The following is a 16,470-nucleotide window of genomic DNA, read 5'->3' as shown; positions in this document are numbered from 1 at the left end:
ATGCTGTTCATTCTACTCACAGCAAGATTGGTACACTGTAACCAACAACGACATCCAAAGGCTAAGAAGCACTCAGATGAGAATGACATAGAACACACATGATCAAAATTCATGTCACAGATTCATCATCCCTCCCTTCTCCACAATATTTTATGTTTTCCTTTCCCAAAACAGACAAAAATAGAACTTCAACATTTAATGGACAATTTGAGATTCCTTTGCATGAGTAAAAAGCCAAGCAGGATGCAATCTTCCAAGAAGAGTCTGAGGCAATACAAGAGTTCAGAGGATGAAGACTGGCACAGATGCCTCTCTACTCACCTCTACTTGCTTAAGTCACTATGTAAAAAACCCATGGAGTCAGAAACATGCCTCTCACAGCAAACCCACTCCTCAGTGTGAGCCCTCCGTGTTGTCAAGCCTCTGTTACCACCTCTCACATGCAACCTGAAAATTCCCACTTCAGGTTTGGTTCTCTTCTTGTTAACAATGTTGCTTCCCTTCCTTACCTCCTTCCTTCTATACAAACTGCTCCTTGCCTTGCTTCATGTGTGTTCAAAGAAAAACCTCAAAGAACTGACTCTGATTCAGCTTCCGTCAATCCACAACTCTCATTACAGTGCAAGCAAAAGTGTGTTTTTCTATTTCCTTTAAATCTCTTTACGGTGGCTAATGAAATAACAGGTGAACGCATTACCGTGGAGTTAAATGTTAACTGTAACACTAAGTGCAATAACTAAATTAATGCATTATTCATGATGGAACACAATATACAATAAAATTGTCACCATGAGAATACTCTCTTTTAATTTCCTCACTTGAGAGGATAAAATATAAAAATGTGGTGACTTTTCCTTCTGTTTAAATTTTTTTTTATTCTAGCTCAAATACTAAAATGTATTTTCAATTCCAAATTCAAATCAAACCACAACAAAGTTGAAATCATAATATATAAAACATAAAGTCAGAAACCACATGTTCCCTCAACTATATGCTGTCACTAAAAGCCAGTGTACCTAGAGCGCTAGCAGAAGGCACTGAGGCTTCATTATGTAATAAAGGATTAGAGGACACATCATCTGGAAACAACTATACCTTGAATTCTGAAACTGGCTAAATACATAAATCCTCGTGAAAAGAGCACAAGCTTCAAGGTAATCCAGAGCTGACTCCCCTGCTTGCTTGCCAAAGGGTCAGAAAAAGAAGTTAACTAATTTCATGCTGTCTGCTTTTTATTTTTTGAGACAGAGTCTTACTCTGTTGCCCAGGATAGAGTGCAGTGGCACAATCTCAGCTCACTTGCAACCTCCGCCTCCCAGGTTCAAGAAATTCTCAGGCCTCAGCCTCGCGAGTAGCTGGGATTACAGGCTTGTGCCACCACACCCAGCTAAATTTTGTATTTTTAGTAGAGATGGGGTTTCACCATGTTAGCCAGGCTGGTCTCTAACTCCTGACCTCAGGTGATTCGCTCACCTCGGCCTCCCAAAGTGCTGGGATTACAGGCACTCATGAGCCACTGTGCCCAGCCTCATGGTGTCTTCTTCACTCAACTATTTTTCTTAACTGAATGAAACTGGTAAAACAGATATAAATATTTGAAAACAGTAATATGGAATGTGTAATGTTTTTGCCTCAAATGTGATAAAGAGAACAAAAAAAGGTTACTTGATCATTATACATCAATTAGCTGAATATTTGGTACCAGCAGGTGGAGTATATTCCTCTTCAGTCACTTGCCAGGCATCTCGGGCAGCCACAGAACTAGTTCCTATTGCAGCGCTGGTAATGGCTTCGCCAATAGTGAACTGAAGTTCTATCTGCTTGGCCTGCAATGAAGGAAGTAAAAACCATGAATGAGAAAACACATTTCCCAAAAACATCCATTTCTACAGAAAGCCTGCTTAAAAGTGTGTTTCTGAGCATGTTTTGTTTTCACTCTTTGCCCTAGTTTGCTTTCGGCTAATTCAATGGCTCAAAGGCCAGGGATGGTGAGGGAGTGGAGGATATAAGAATCCCTTGAAGATATTTTTCAAAGTCTTTGCCGCCCTCCTCACCCTCAGTAGAGAACCACTAAGCAGTGATTTATGATCTCTGGAAGCATAATATGGTTCACCTAAGGAAGACAGAAAACCCCATCAACTTTGAAGCCATGTAAGTCTCAATATAAATTCTAGCTATCTCTCACCACCTATAAAACCTTATTTAAACTTCTATGAGCCTCAAAAACTTCATTTGTAAAAGGGGCATAATATCGTCATCCACAGCATTAGGCTTGAAGAATTAAATGAGATTAATGTACATAAAACTATTATATAGTATGCTTGATTGTGGTTACTCCACAATAAATAGTAGCCATTATATTTTATTAACATTTATTTAACAATTATTTAACTCTTTGCACTCTTAAATTATATGATATCTTGATGTTACTTTTAAATGGCTCAGAAAAAAGAATAATAAAGCATATGTGAAATGTTAAAATTTGGTAAATCTGGATAAAGGGCACATAGGAGTTCTTTACACTATTCTTACAGCTTCACTCTAAGTTTGAAAGCATTTCAAAAGTCAAACATTAGAAAATTCTATATAGTACCCACTCAAGTGTTTTAAAATTTTATTCAGAAACGTTGACATGATTCACTAGTAGGAGTCACTGACCCAACATGTAACTACCTAGACCTGCATTTTCCACTTTTTACTGTGAACCAGAAGAAATTTAGGAGGAAAAGGAGAAATAAGGGAATGAACAGAGAGCACGTGAGGGCTATAAACACGCTACTCTTCAAAGCATAAAGACAACAGCTGAGACTTTCCTACGCCAATCAACAAACGCTCTAGCTGTGATGAGGCATCAGGTACTAATGCCACATGCTTCCTAGTCTGAGGAAAAAAGATTTAAAGGCTTTAGTCCTACAGCTTCCCTGGTTAAAAGCTTCTCTTGGCAACTTCAAGCTGAAAAAAGGTATTTCAACATAATCCTTATTAGGGGTTCATTTTATGTACCTGTACCTGTTTTTGCATGTTTCCTGTAGTTAATAACAACACAGCTGGCATGAAAAACAAAAACAAAACTCCACAGCTACATTTATGAATAATATACTATCTGGACATTGCTGTAAATAATCCAGAAATAAAGGGGGGTTCAATAGAAAAATATGAACAGATACATGGGGATTCATTATATTATTATTCTATTTTTGTGTATGTTTGAAATTTCCTATAACAAAAAGTTACAAGAGGGAGCAGGCGGCAGGGCAAAGTGGCTGAACGGGGAGGTGGAAATGGTTAACAGGTACAAAAAAATAGTTAGAAAGAATGAATTCAGGCCAGGTGCAGTGGCTCACACCTGTAATCCCAACACTTTGGGAGGCCACAGTGGGCGGATCACCTGAGGTCAGGAGTTTAAGACCAGCCTGGCCAATATGGTGAAACCCCGTCTCTACTAAAAATAAAAAAATTAGCCGGGCATGGTGGTGTGAGCCTGTAATCCCAGCTATTTGGGAGGCTGAGGCAGGAGAATCGCTTGAACTCAGGAGGTGGAGGTTGCAGTGAGCTGAGATTGCACCATTGCACTCCAGCCTGGGCAACAGAGTGAGACTCCGTCTCAAAAAAAAAAAAAAGAATGAATGAGACCTACTACTCTTTGATAGCAAACTAGTGTGGCTATAGTCAATAATAATTAAATTGTACATTTTAAAATAGCTAAAAGAATATAATAGGATTGTTTGCAACTCAAAAGAAATGCTTGAGGGGATGGATACCCTATTCTCCATGATGTGATTATTAAGCATTGCATGTCTGTATCAAAACACCTCATGTACTCCATAAATATATACACCCACCATGTACCTACAAAAACTTAAAATTGAAAAAAAAAAAGCCCAACAGAATCTCATCCCCTCCCCATCTAACGCACGAACATCAAACTGAACTATCCACCAAAAAAGCACCTTCATAAAAACTAAATCAGGTGAGACATCACAGTACCTGGCTTCAGCATAATAACAAGAGGAGACTGACTGAATAGGGTGGGAAGTACACACTGCCTACACCACCCCTCCCCGAGTCCCAGGCAGCACAGCTTGGAAAGAGAACCTGTGTGCTTGGGTGAAGGAGAGCAAAATGAGTGTGATACTTCACATTGCAACTCAGTGCCACCCTGTCACAGCATCAGGCAGAATACTGCCAGTGCCCAAGGAGGGAGCACTTAGACCAAATCTGGGCCAGAGGGGAATCAGCTTCTTCACTGAGAGGAACCCAAGTCAGCTGACTAAAATGGCCTCAGGCCCACAAATAAATTTCACCAGCGGCTAGGCCACACTTGGAGGGAGGAAAAGCAAAAATACAGAAGACTTTGTCTCGCAACCAGGCACCAGCCCACCCACAATAAAACAAAGGACCAGGCAGAGTCCGAAAGCCCCACTTCCAGGATGCTGCTGTGGAAGAGCACTTCTAGACCCACCACAGGCAAGAAGGGAATCTGCTCATGTGGCATGAACAAACTAAGTCCCAAGTCCTGGTTGGCTCCAACACCTGCTGACTAAAGCAGCCTCATCTTTGAAAAAGCATCAGTGGCAGTCAGGTGGCCACAGGCCTTGGGTGAGCCCTGGTACTGTGCTGGTCTGGGAGGCCATGGGCTTTGGTGTAACCCAGCATGGTGCTAGCTGCTGTGGCCACAGGAGTGCCCACATTACCCTCCCCTAACTTCAGGCAGCTCATTGTGGAGAGACACTCCCTCTACCTGGGGGAGAGAGAGGGAAGAGAGCAAGAAACTTTGCCTGGGAACCCAGAGAATGTTCCCTTATCTTCCCCAAGTCCATCAATGCTGGGTATCTAGGTATCTGTAAGAGTTGCAGCACACCTGGGCTTAGGGTGCCCTCTAGTGCTAAAACAACTGCAGTGACCACAGGCTTAGAGAACTCAACACTCAGTCATATTTGAATTCTTGGAAGGCCCTCTGAAGGACAGGTACAAACAAGGCCAGACTGTGAAGACTGGAATAAATATTTAACTCTTCAATGCCCAACACTGACGAATGTTCACAAGCATCGAGGACATTTGAGAAAACATGTTCGAAAAAACATTCACCCTAAATAAACAGACTAAGCAGGCACCAGTGACCAATCCTGGAGTGGTGTAGATATGTGACCTCTCAGACACGGAATTCAAGATAGCTGTTTTAAGAATGCTCAACAACTTCAAGAAAACATGGAGAAGGAATTCAGAAACTTATAAGAGAAATTTAGTAAAGAGATTAAAATGGGGGAAAAAATCAAATCTTAGAGCTGAAAAATATAATGGATGACTGAAAAATGCTTCAGTGTGTCTCAACAGCAGAACTGATCAAGTAGAAGAAAGAATTAGTGAGCTCTGAGACAGGCTACTTGAAAACACACAGTCAGAGGAAAAAAATGCAGAAGAATGAGATACACTTACAAGATCTGGAAAACAGCTTCAAAGAGGCTAAGAGTTATTTGCCTTAAAGAGGAAACAGAGAAAGAAACAGGTTAGAAAGTTTATTCAAAGAAATAATCAAAAGAAAACTTTCAGAACCTAGAAAAAGATGAACACCCAGGTAAAAGAAGGTCAAAGAACACCAAGAAAATTCAATCCAATTAAGATTACCCCAAAGCATATAATAAACTCGCAAAGGTCATGGATGAAGAGAGGATCCTAAAAGTAGCAAGAGAAAAGAAGCAAGTAAGATATAAAGGAGCTCTGATATGTCTGGCGACAGAAACCTTACAGGCCAGGAGGGAGTGAAATAACATATTCAAAGTGCTAAAAGTAAGTAAGAAAGAAAGAAAGAAATCCTTGCAACTGAGAATACTGTACCCAGCAAAGCTATCCTTCAAATATCAGGGGAACCAGCCCCCAATATTTCAATGTAGGTTCTTTTCTATTTTCCCTAAGTGTCGGTTGGTCTGAGAAATAGAAAGAGTACAAAGAGAGAAATTTTACAGCTGGGCCTGCGGGGGTGCCGTCACATATTGGTAGGACCGTGATGGCGACCTTGAGCTGCAAAACCAGCAAGTTTTTATTAGGGATTTTGAAAGGGGAGGGGGGTGTACAAACAGGGAGTAAGTCACAAAGATCACACGCTTCAAAGGGCAATAAAAGATCACAAGGCAAGGGCAAAATTAGAATTACTGATGAGGGTCTGTGTCCCGCTGTGCACACATTGTCTTGATAAACATTTTAACAGGAAACAGGGTTTGAGAGCAGACAATCAGTCTGACTAGAATTCACCAGGCTGGAATTTCCCAATCCTAGCAAGCCTGAGGGCACTGCAGGAGACCAGGGCATATTTCAGTCCTTATCTCAACCACATAAGACAGACGCTCCCAGAGTAGCCGTTCATAGACCTCCCACCAGGAATGCATTCCTTCCCCAGGGTCTCAATTATTAATATTCCTTGCTGGGAAAAGAATTCAGTGATACTTCTCCTGCTCACACATCTGTCTACAGGCTTTCTGCAAGAAGAAAAATATGGCTCTATTCTGCCCGACCCTGCAGGCAGTCAGACCTTATGGTTATCTTTCCTTGTTCCCTGAAAATCACTGTTATTCTGTTCTTTTTCAGGGTGCACTGATTTCATATTGTTCAAACACACGTTTTACAAACAATTTATACAGTTAACACAATCATCACAGGGTCCTGACATACATCCTCAGCTTACGAAGATGACGGGATTAAGAGATAAAGTAAAGACAGGCATAAGAAATTATAAGAGGATTGATTGAGGAAGTGATAAATGTCCATGAAATCTTCACAATTTATGTTCAGAGACTGCAGTAAAGACAGGCATAAGAAATTATAAAAGTATTAATTTTGGGAACTGATAAGTGTTCATGAAATCTTCACAATTTATGTTCTTCTGCCACAGCTTCAGCCAGTCCCTCCACTTGGGGTCCCTGACTTCCCACAACATTCAAATATAAAGGATAAATGAAGACTTTCCTGGGTAAACAAAAGATGAGGGAATTCACTACCACCAGATGTGTCTTACAAAAAATGCTACAGTTCTTCAATCTGAAAGAAAAGAATTCTAGCATGCAACAAAAAATGTAAATACACAGACAAATTCAAAATACTCTAATACTTTATAGAGTATTCTAAAGATACTAAAGACACTCTAATACTGCATTTAAAGATACTCTAATGCTGTATTAAGAGTATCTTTGTATTAGAGTATCTTCAGTATCCTTATCTAATACTCCGTAGAATCTTTAGTATGAAGACTAAAACATAAACTTTTCAAAAATAATGACCACAACAATTTGTTGAAAGATAGGCAATATAAAAAGATACAAGTTGAGAAAACAAAGAGCCAAAAAATTGGGGTACTGGAATTAAAACAGAGTTTTTAAGTTTTTTCTTTGCTTGTTTTTGTTCTTTTCTTGTGATCAAAGTGAAGTTGTCATCAAACTTGTTATATTTTCTGAACCCCTTAGGGAAACCACAACTCAAAAAAGTCTAAACAGATAAACTAAAAATAAAAAGTAAAACATACTATGAGAAAAAATCATTTATCCACAAAGGAAGACAGAAAGAAAAAAAGAGAGGACTTCCAAAACAACCAGAAAACAAAAAACAAACTGGCAGTAGTTAAGTCTTTACCTAACAATAATAAACTGACTGTTGATGGACTAACTTATCTGATTAAAAGATACAGAATGGCTCAATGAATAAGAAAACAAGACCAACTATATGCTGCCTACAAGAAATTCACTTCGGCTGGGCATGGTGGCTCACACCTGTAATCCTAACACTTTGGGAGGCCACGGTGGGCAGATCACTTGAGGTCAGGGGTTCAAGACCAGCCTAGCCAACATGGCGAAACCCCATCTCTACTGAAAAAAAAAAAAAAAAAAAAATTAGCTGGGCATGGTGGCTTGTGCCTGTAGGCCCAGCTACTTAGGAGGCTGAGGCAAGAGAATCTCTTGAACCCAGGAGGTGGAGGCTGCATTGAGCTGAGTTTGCTGCACTCCAGCCTGGGCAATGGAGCGAGACTCCATCTCTGAAAGAAAAAAAAAAAGAGAGAAATTCACTTCACCTATAAAGACACAAATAGATTGAAGGTAAAGGTATGAAAAAGATACTTCCATGCAAATGAAAACCAAAAAAGAATAGAAGTAACTATACTTGCATCAGATAAAATAGATTTCAAGTCAAAAACTAGAAAAAGACCTAGGTCATTACATAATGATAAAGGGCTCAATTCAGCAAGAGCATATAAAGGTTATAAATATATATGCAAACACTATTGGAGCACTCAAACGTATAAAGCATAATAGATTTATTAAAGGGAGAGACAGACTGCAACACAATAATAGCTGAAGACTGACTTCAACACCCCACTTTCAATAATGGACAGGTCATTCAGACAAAATCAAACAATCCAAATCAAAACTGAACTACACTCTAGACAAAATGGACCTGACATTTACAGAACATTTCAACCAACTGCTATAGAATACACATGTTTTCTCATCAGCACATGGAACATTTTCCAGGATAGACCATATGTTAGACCACAAAGCAAGTCTCAAGCAATTCAAAAAAAATCAAAATTATATCAAGTATCTTTTCTGACCATAATGGAATAAAACTAGAAATCAGTAATAAGTAGAACTTTGGAAACTACAGAAATACATGGAAATTAAACAACACGTTCCTGAACAACCAATGGATCTATGAAAAAATTAAGAAAGAAAAATTTAAAATTTCTTGATAAAAAAGAAAATAAAAACAACATACCAAAACCTATGGGATACAACAAAAGCAGTGCTAAGTGGGAATTTTATAGTAATAAAAGTACAAAGTACAGAAAAGTACAAAGACTTCAAATAAACAACATAATGACGCACTTTAAAGAACTAGAAAAGCAAAAGCAAAGCAAACCCAAAATTAATAAAGGAAAGAAATAATAAAATTCAGAACAGAAGTAAATGAAATTGAGACTAAAAAAACTACAGAAGTTTAATGAAATGAAAAACTGGGTTATTTAAAAGATAAACAAAAAAATTATTAGAACTGATAAACAAAGTCAGTAAGTTACAGGATACAAAATCAACATACAAACAGTCGCATTATATGTGATATGCTTTGGATTTGTGTCCCTGCCCAAATCTCATGACTGAATCTTAATCCCCAGTGTTGGAGGAGAGGCCTGGTGGGGGGGGGGTGACTGGATCTTGGGGGTGGACTTCCCCCTTACTGTTCTGACAGGGAGCGTGTAGCACCTCCCGCTTTGTTCTTTTTCTCCTGCTCCTGCCATGTAAGACATGCCTGCTTCCTCTTCGCCTTCTGCCAAGATTGTAAGTTTCCTGAGGCCTTCCCAGCCATGCTTACTGTACAGCCTGCAAAACTGTGAGCCAATTAAACCTGTTTTCTTTATAAGTTACCCATTTATAGCAGTGCAAGAACAGACTAATATGCCAACAGCAAACAATCTGAAAAAGAAATCAAGAAAGCAATCCTGCTTATAATAGCTACCAAAAAAAAAAAAAAACCTAGGGATAAATTATAACCAAATAAGCAAAAGATCTCTGTACTGAAAACTATAAAACATTGATGAAAAAAATTAAAAAGAACACACAAAAGAGAAGACACAGCCCATGTTCATGGACTGAAATCGTATTATTAAAATTTCCATACTACCAAAAACGATCTACAGATTCAATATAATCCCTATCAAAATATCAATGACGTTCATCAAAGCAGAACTAGAAAAACAATCCTAAAATTGCTATGAAACCACCAAAGACCCTGAATAATGAGCAAAAAATACTGAGCAAAAAGAATAAAGCCAGAGGCATTGCATTACCTGACTTCAAAATATATTACAAAGCTATGGTAAGCAAAACAGCATGAAACTGGCATAAAAACAGACACATACACCAATGGAACAGAATAGAGAACCCAAAGATAAATCTACTCATTTACAGTCAACTCATTTTCAACAAAGGCATCAAGAACATATATTGAGGAAGGAACAGTCTCTTCAATAAGTTGTGCTGGAAAAACTAGATATCCACATGCAGAAAAATGAAACTGGGCCCCTTTGTCTCACCATATCAAACCAAAATGGACTTAAATCTAAGACCTGAATTACAAGACTACTATAAAAAAACACTGGAGAAACACTTCAGGATACTGGTCTGGGCACAGATTTCTCAAGATCATAAAAGCACAGCCAACTAAAGCAAAAATTGACAAATGGGATTATATCAAGCTAAAAAGCTTCTGCACAGCAAAGGAAACATCCAACAGAGTGAAGAGACAACCTATGGCATAGACGAAAATATCTGCAAATTATCCATCTGACAAGAGATTAAAATACACAATAAGTAAGGAATTCAACTCAATAGCAAATAAACAATCTGATTTGAAAAGGGACAAAAGATCTGAATACAGTTATTTCTCAAAAAAAGGTATATAAATGGCCAATAGGTATACAACAAAAAGTCTGGCATCACTGATCATGATAGAAATACAGAGAAAAACCACAATGAGATCTCATCTCACCCTAGTTAGAACAGCCATTATCAAGAAGACAGAAAACAACAGATGATAGTCAGAATGTGAAGAAAGGGGAACATTCATACACTGTTGGTGGGAAAACAGTATGAAGGTTCCTCAAAAAACTAAAAATAGAACTATCATATAACCCAGCAATCCCAGTATGTATCCTGAGTATATATCCAGAAGAAAGAAAATCTGTATTCTGAAGAGGTATTTGTGCTCCAATGTTTACTGCAGCACTATTAACAATAGCCAAAACAAGAAATCAAGCTAAGTGTCCAGCAACAGATGAATGGATTTTTTTGAAGTGGTATATATACACAATGGAATATTATTCAGCCATAAAAAATAATGAAATCCTGTTGCTGACGGCAACATAGATGGAACCGGAGGACATTATATTTAGTAAAATAAGCCAGGCACAGAGCAAATATCCTATGTTCTCACTTAAATGTGAGAAAACTGATCTCATGGAAGTAGTGAACAAATGGTGGTTACCAGAGGCCAGGAAAGGTACTGGAGAGCGGGGAAAGAGAGCTTGGCTAATGGGAACTAAAATACAGTTACAAAAATTAAGTTTTAGTGTTTGGCAGCACAACAGGGCAACAATAGTTAATAAGAATTTATTGTATATTTCAAAATAGCGAGAAGGGAAAATCTGACATGCTCCAAACACAAAGAAATGATAAATGCTTAAAATGATGGATATCCCAATTACCCTAATTTGATCATTACACATTGTATGCTTGTATCAATTTAAAAAATTAAAAATGGGCGAGGCACAGTGGCTTATGTCTGTAATCCTAGCATTTTGGGAGATCCAGGTGGGAGGATCACTTGAGCCCAGGAATTCAAGACCACCCTAGGCCACACAGGGATACCCTGTCTCTATAAAAAATTAAAATATTAGCCAGGCATGGTGGCGCATGCCTGTGGTCCCAGCTGCTTAGGAGGTGAGGTGGGAGGATGGTTTGAGCCTGGGAGATGTAATGTACTCCAGCCTTGGTGACAGAATGAGATCCTATTGTAAAAATAAAATAAATAAAAAATAAAAACAGTTAAAAGAAACCAAAAAAACCTTCAGCACTGTGTCCTATTCGACTGTGAAGATATTCTGCTTCCGTTTCATGCTTTTTATTATTCTCATCATTTAATCTCTCTACCTTATTTCCATATTTCTAGCTTTTCATGTATTTCTAAACTCTTAAAATAATAGCATTAAAAGTAAGTTAAGAATCCAGACGAGCCTTCATTTAAAAAAAACAAAACAGGCTGGGTGCAGTGGTTCACATCTGTAATCCCAGCACTTTGGGAGGCCGAGGCGGGTGGATCACCTGAGGTCAGAAGTTCAAGACCAGCCTGGTCAACATGGTGAAACCCTGTCTCTATTAAAAATACAAATATTAGCCAGGCGTGGTGGCGTGCACTTGTAATCCCAGCTACTTGGGAGGCTGACGAAGGAGAATTGCTTGAACCCGGGAGGTGGAGGTTGCAGTGAGCCAAGATCGTGCCACTTTACTCCAGCCTGGGAGACAGAGCAAAACTCCATCTCAGAAAAAAAAAACCTAGAAGAAACCCACCTCACTCAGGGATTCAAAAAAGGAAAAAGATGAGAAAACCACTATCATAAGTTTCTCTCCAAGTGGTTACAATGTTAATGACATCCCAGGAGACGTAGATTGTCTAAAAAAATTCACTTTAAAAATACTGAATTCAGAATCCAGACTAATATCAGCTCTCTTACTCGAGTGCCTCAGCCCTTAGCCTCAATTATCTCTTCTCCCTCCCATCATTTAAGGCCCAGCAGAAACCTCTCCTCCAAAGACATACACTAACTCTTCCTGATAGAATTACACCTTCCTTTGTGATTCTACTGCCTTACATGCAAATGTCTCTTCATTCGGGTACTTAGTCTGCCAATATTTACTGAGGTCCTACTATTACCAATCACACTGCTAGGCACTTGTTTTACAACGGTAAGCAAAACAGAGTCTGCATTCAGTCTGGTGGGCCATTAGAAACTGTGATAAATGCTGTGAAGAAAAAGAATGAGAGACATGATGGCACAAGTAACTAAAGAATCTACCCTAGTATGATGGGTCAGGGAAGGCTTTTCAAGGAGCACAGCAACAAGCCGAGAAGGAAGTAGGAGGCTTTCAAAAGCTCAGTGCAAGGCGGCCAAAGAGGCTGGTATACAGAAAGTGAGTGAATGTCATGAATCAAGGCTAGGAAAAGCAGGGCCAGATCAGGCCATGCTGAGATACTAAGTACACTATCTTGGCATTTGCCTACTTGTAGGTCTTCTCCACTACACACTAGGCATCTAGAGGACAGAAGCTAAATCATCAGACTTGAAAACAACTGAAATACCAACTGAAACACTCAAGAACTACTGTTTTTTAGTGGCTCACTCCACACATCTGGCTGACGGGCTATGTGGATGTTTCCCCTTCTACCCACACTGCACCGCACTTTGCTCAAAAATTTTAAGAAAAGGTCTTTCCCTCATAGGTGATTTAGTCAATGCTATACCTAGCACAGTGATGAGCACAAAACTAGTACTCAAGTATCTGGTGAATAAACAAGTAAATGCTTAATTAAAAATCTCACAGCATGCAGAACTGCACCTAAAAAAAAAAAAAAAGACCAATGCCTTTTCTCTGAATAACTAACAATCAGGTAGCAATATAAATACCTCCACAGAATCCATCAGACCTTGCAAGAGGAGTTTCTGGTGAGGAAAATCTCCATCCCCAACTGGAAAATATCCCAGTGTTTGGATTGCTCGTTCTTTCATCTGGAAGAACACCAAATTTTTTTCTTTTAAACAGAGTATATAATAGCTTTACCCCAGTGCAGTATTTCCAAAATGAGATGACAGGGAAGCGCAGTCTATCTAACACATCAACGCAAAAGTTTTTACAAAAGCATCAAATTTTACAGTCGTATGTCTGTAAGTCATTGAAGGTAGAAACACACAAATCTGAGTCCACTAAGGATCCACAGCTGCAAAAGAAGAAGGAAGAAAGCCTTTAACTAGGCTTATTACCTTTCAAACTATAACGATTTAAAATGTGGGTTCTGGGCCCAGAGGACCTAGGACCAAATCACATCTCAACCATTTCAGCCTATACTGGTGTGCAACCTTAAGCAAGTTATTTCCCCTCTCTGTGACTCTGCTTCCTCATGTTATCTCACATAGAGATGACAACTGTGCCGATTTCACTAGACCTTTTAGAAGATTCAATCAATGCATGCAAAGCACTTAACATACTCTCTGGCACATTAGAAGTGCTTAACAATGTTTGGCAATGATTAGTTAATAGCTAATAAAAACTATACTGTGTATCTTCTCAGAAAGTTTTAAACAGTAGCTAGACCAAGATTAAGATTATAGGAATTAGGCCAGGCTCAGTGGCTCAAGCCTGTAATCCCAGCACTTTTGGAGGCCGAGGCAGGCAGGATTGCCTGAGGTCAGGAGTTCGAGACCAGCCTGGCCAACATGGTGAAACCCCATCGCTACTAAAAATACAAAAATTAGCTGGGCATGGTGGTGTGCGCCTGCAATCTCAGCTACTCAGGAGGCTGAGGCAGGAGAATCACCTGCCTGAACTTGGGAGGTGGAGGTTGCAGTGAGCCGAGATCACGCCATTGCACTTTAGCTTGAGCAGCAAGAGCAAAACTCCATCTCAAAAAAAAAAAAAAGATTATATCAATTAAACTTGTAGTAGTAAACTGATATTTCTGCTCATTAAATCATCTTACACCTCAAAATTGAGGTGTTTTGATCACAAAACTGGCTTTAGGAGGTTAGGATTTATATTTGGCCTAAAATAAAAAAAATCACAAAATTACTTAACATTTTATTATACACCTTTTGCATGACAAAAGATATTTCCTGATGAATTTAATACTTCACTCAAATCTTAACAGTTATAAAGACCTAAATTGGAATGACTGGGCCAAAAGATGTGCACACTAAGATTGTACACAGATAACCTCTAGCTCAAAAGTAAACACTTAAGACTTGCTTCTTTATCACCCATTTTTACATTAAATCCTTCCTCCAGCTGTAATGTCATCTATTCTCATTATAATTTGTTTTTGCTCATTTATGCATAGAAAGACCGAATTCCAGAAAGGGAAGAAATAAGAAAAAAACTTACCTTATTTGTTTCTTTACTGGAAGGTATTCTACTTAGTAAGCTTTCTACAAGATGCAATTTGGTAAAGCCAGATCCCTCACTGGGGATTGGAAGTGGACCATTTCTGCCAATTTCACCCAGGGCTGTGCAGGCAGCAATTGCCAGGAGGGGTGATGTACTGTCCAAAAATGAGCCTATAAGCACATTTAGCCAAAAAGAGAATTATATACCATTATCCTTACGACCCAAAGCAACCAGTGATGTACTCAAGGTTTTTTTTAAGACGGCAAAATAAAATCAAAGTGTACGATATCTTCTAGTTGACAATTTGTCAACATTTATTCAGTGGAAAGACAACATGGCAACAGGGGATTGAGTAGTATTTTTTTAATGTATAAATTTGTTCTCATAATAGGATCATCTCTGTTTATAAAAACATGTAGAAAAAAATGTAGAGAAAAAAATAGAATGCTTTCATTGCTTTGTTTTTTGCTTTGTTTGTTTTGGTTTTTTGAGACAAGGTCGAGCTCTGTCACCCAGGCGGGAGTGCAGTGGCATGATCACAGCTCACTGCAGCCTCGACCTCCCAGGCTCCAGTGATTCTCCCACCTTAGCTTCCTCAGTAGTTGAGGCTACAGGTACACGCCACCATACCAAGCTAATTTTGTTTATTTTTTTGTAGAGGCTAGGTCTCACTATGCTGACTAGACTGGTCTCAAACTCTTGGACTCAAGTGATCCTCCCACCTTGGCCTCCCAAAGTACTGAGATTATAGGCATGAGCCACCACACCCAGCCTTCGTTGTTATTAAAAATACAGAATTTATCAAGTAAGTTTTTTGTGAAAAAGCTTGTGTCTTTTAAAATACAATGCCATAAAAAGAAACTGAAACGCCATATTAAAATTTAACATAATTCAAAAACTGCAACACCCAAATCGGCATAAAGACATTAATTACCTATTGTTTCTGTAGCACTCTGAATGAGTTCCTCTTGATCAGGGAGGGTGTCAGCATTTCTCTCCAGGTCTTGTTGCTCTGACATTCTCATTTTCTTTTTAGCCAAATACCTTCCCACCGTGAATCCCAATGCAAGCAAGGATCCATGCTGTATCTCCGGGCTCTGAATTTAGCAAAAACAATAGCATATCTCTGGCTCTCTCTCATATATGCAAGAATACATGGCAGTAACTGTGTGTCGATTAGGATCATCTCTCCAACAAAACATAAGGCTAAAGAATAAAGTGAACACTCGAGGTTTCACTGGATGCTAATGCATCGAGCTTAGGGAACAAGAGAAACCTTGAGTTTCTAATGGAATTTTGAGAAGCTGAATCTTGATTCACTTTAAGATTTACATTCTGTAATTCCATGCCCACTCCAATTCCGGGTGAGATGACTTTCCTACATGCTCCTACATGCTCCCACGCCACTTTCTAGCTTACAGCACTTATGTAACTAGAATATCATAACTTTCACACATCATGTCTTCCTATTGCCAACAAAAGACAATAAACAGATCCTATTTCTAATTGCCAAAAACTCCAAACACAAGGTAACCAACAAACTATGTGAAGTAAAACTTGTTTTTTCACTGGCAGCAGTAGATGAGGAAGAAAAAAGGAGCTAACATTTCTCGCTTTCAGTACTCATCAGGCCCGACCCTGCTTAGTTTCCAAGATCAGATGAGATTAGGTGTGTTCACGGTGGTATGGCTGCAGGCTCTGAGCATCCTGTTGTACCAGGGATTCTCATGTATTTATGAATCACTGTACTCCTAGCACCTAAAACAGTGCTTAT

At 39.0% G+C, this 16,470-nt stretch overlaps 1 protein-coding gene across 6 annotated transcripts in view; it reads right to left on the bottom strand.

The window, feature by feature from the left end:
• ECPAS (Ecm29 proteasome adaptor and scaffold) overlaps positions 1-16,470 on the bottom strand; it is a 124,280-nt gene that overhangs the window by 34,757 nt on the left and 73,053 nt on the right. For all 6 annotated transcript variants that reach the window (XM_034967978.3, XM_034967977.3, XM_055117736.2 and 3 more), the window contains 4 exons: positions 15,631-15,793; positions 14,694-14,866; positions 13,223-13,324; positions 1,703-1,826 (listed from right to left, as the gene is read on the bottom strand). In XM_034967978.3, the coding sequence (XP_034823869.1) occupies positions 1,703-1,826; positions 13,223-13,324; positions 14,694-14,866; positions 15,631-15,793 (562 nt within the window). The remainder of the gene's footprint in view (positions 1-1,702; positions 1,827-13,222; positions 13,325-14,693; positions 14,867-15,630; positions 15,794-16,470) is intronic.

The sequence above is a fragment of the Pan paniscus genome, chromosome 11, assembly GCF_029289425.2.
Source record: "Pan paniscus chromosome 11, NHGRI_mPanPan1-v2.0_pri, whole genome shotgun sequence".
NCBI lineage: Eukaryota > Metazoa > Chordata > Mammalia > Primates > Hominidae > Pan > Pan paniscus.
This window is presented reverse-complemented; position numbering and strand designations above follow the sequence as displayed.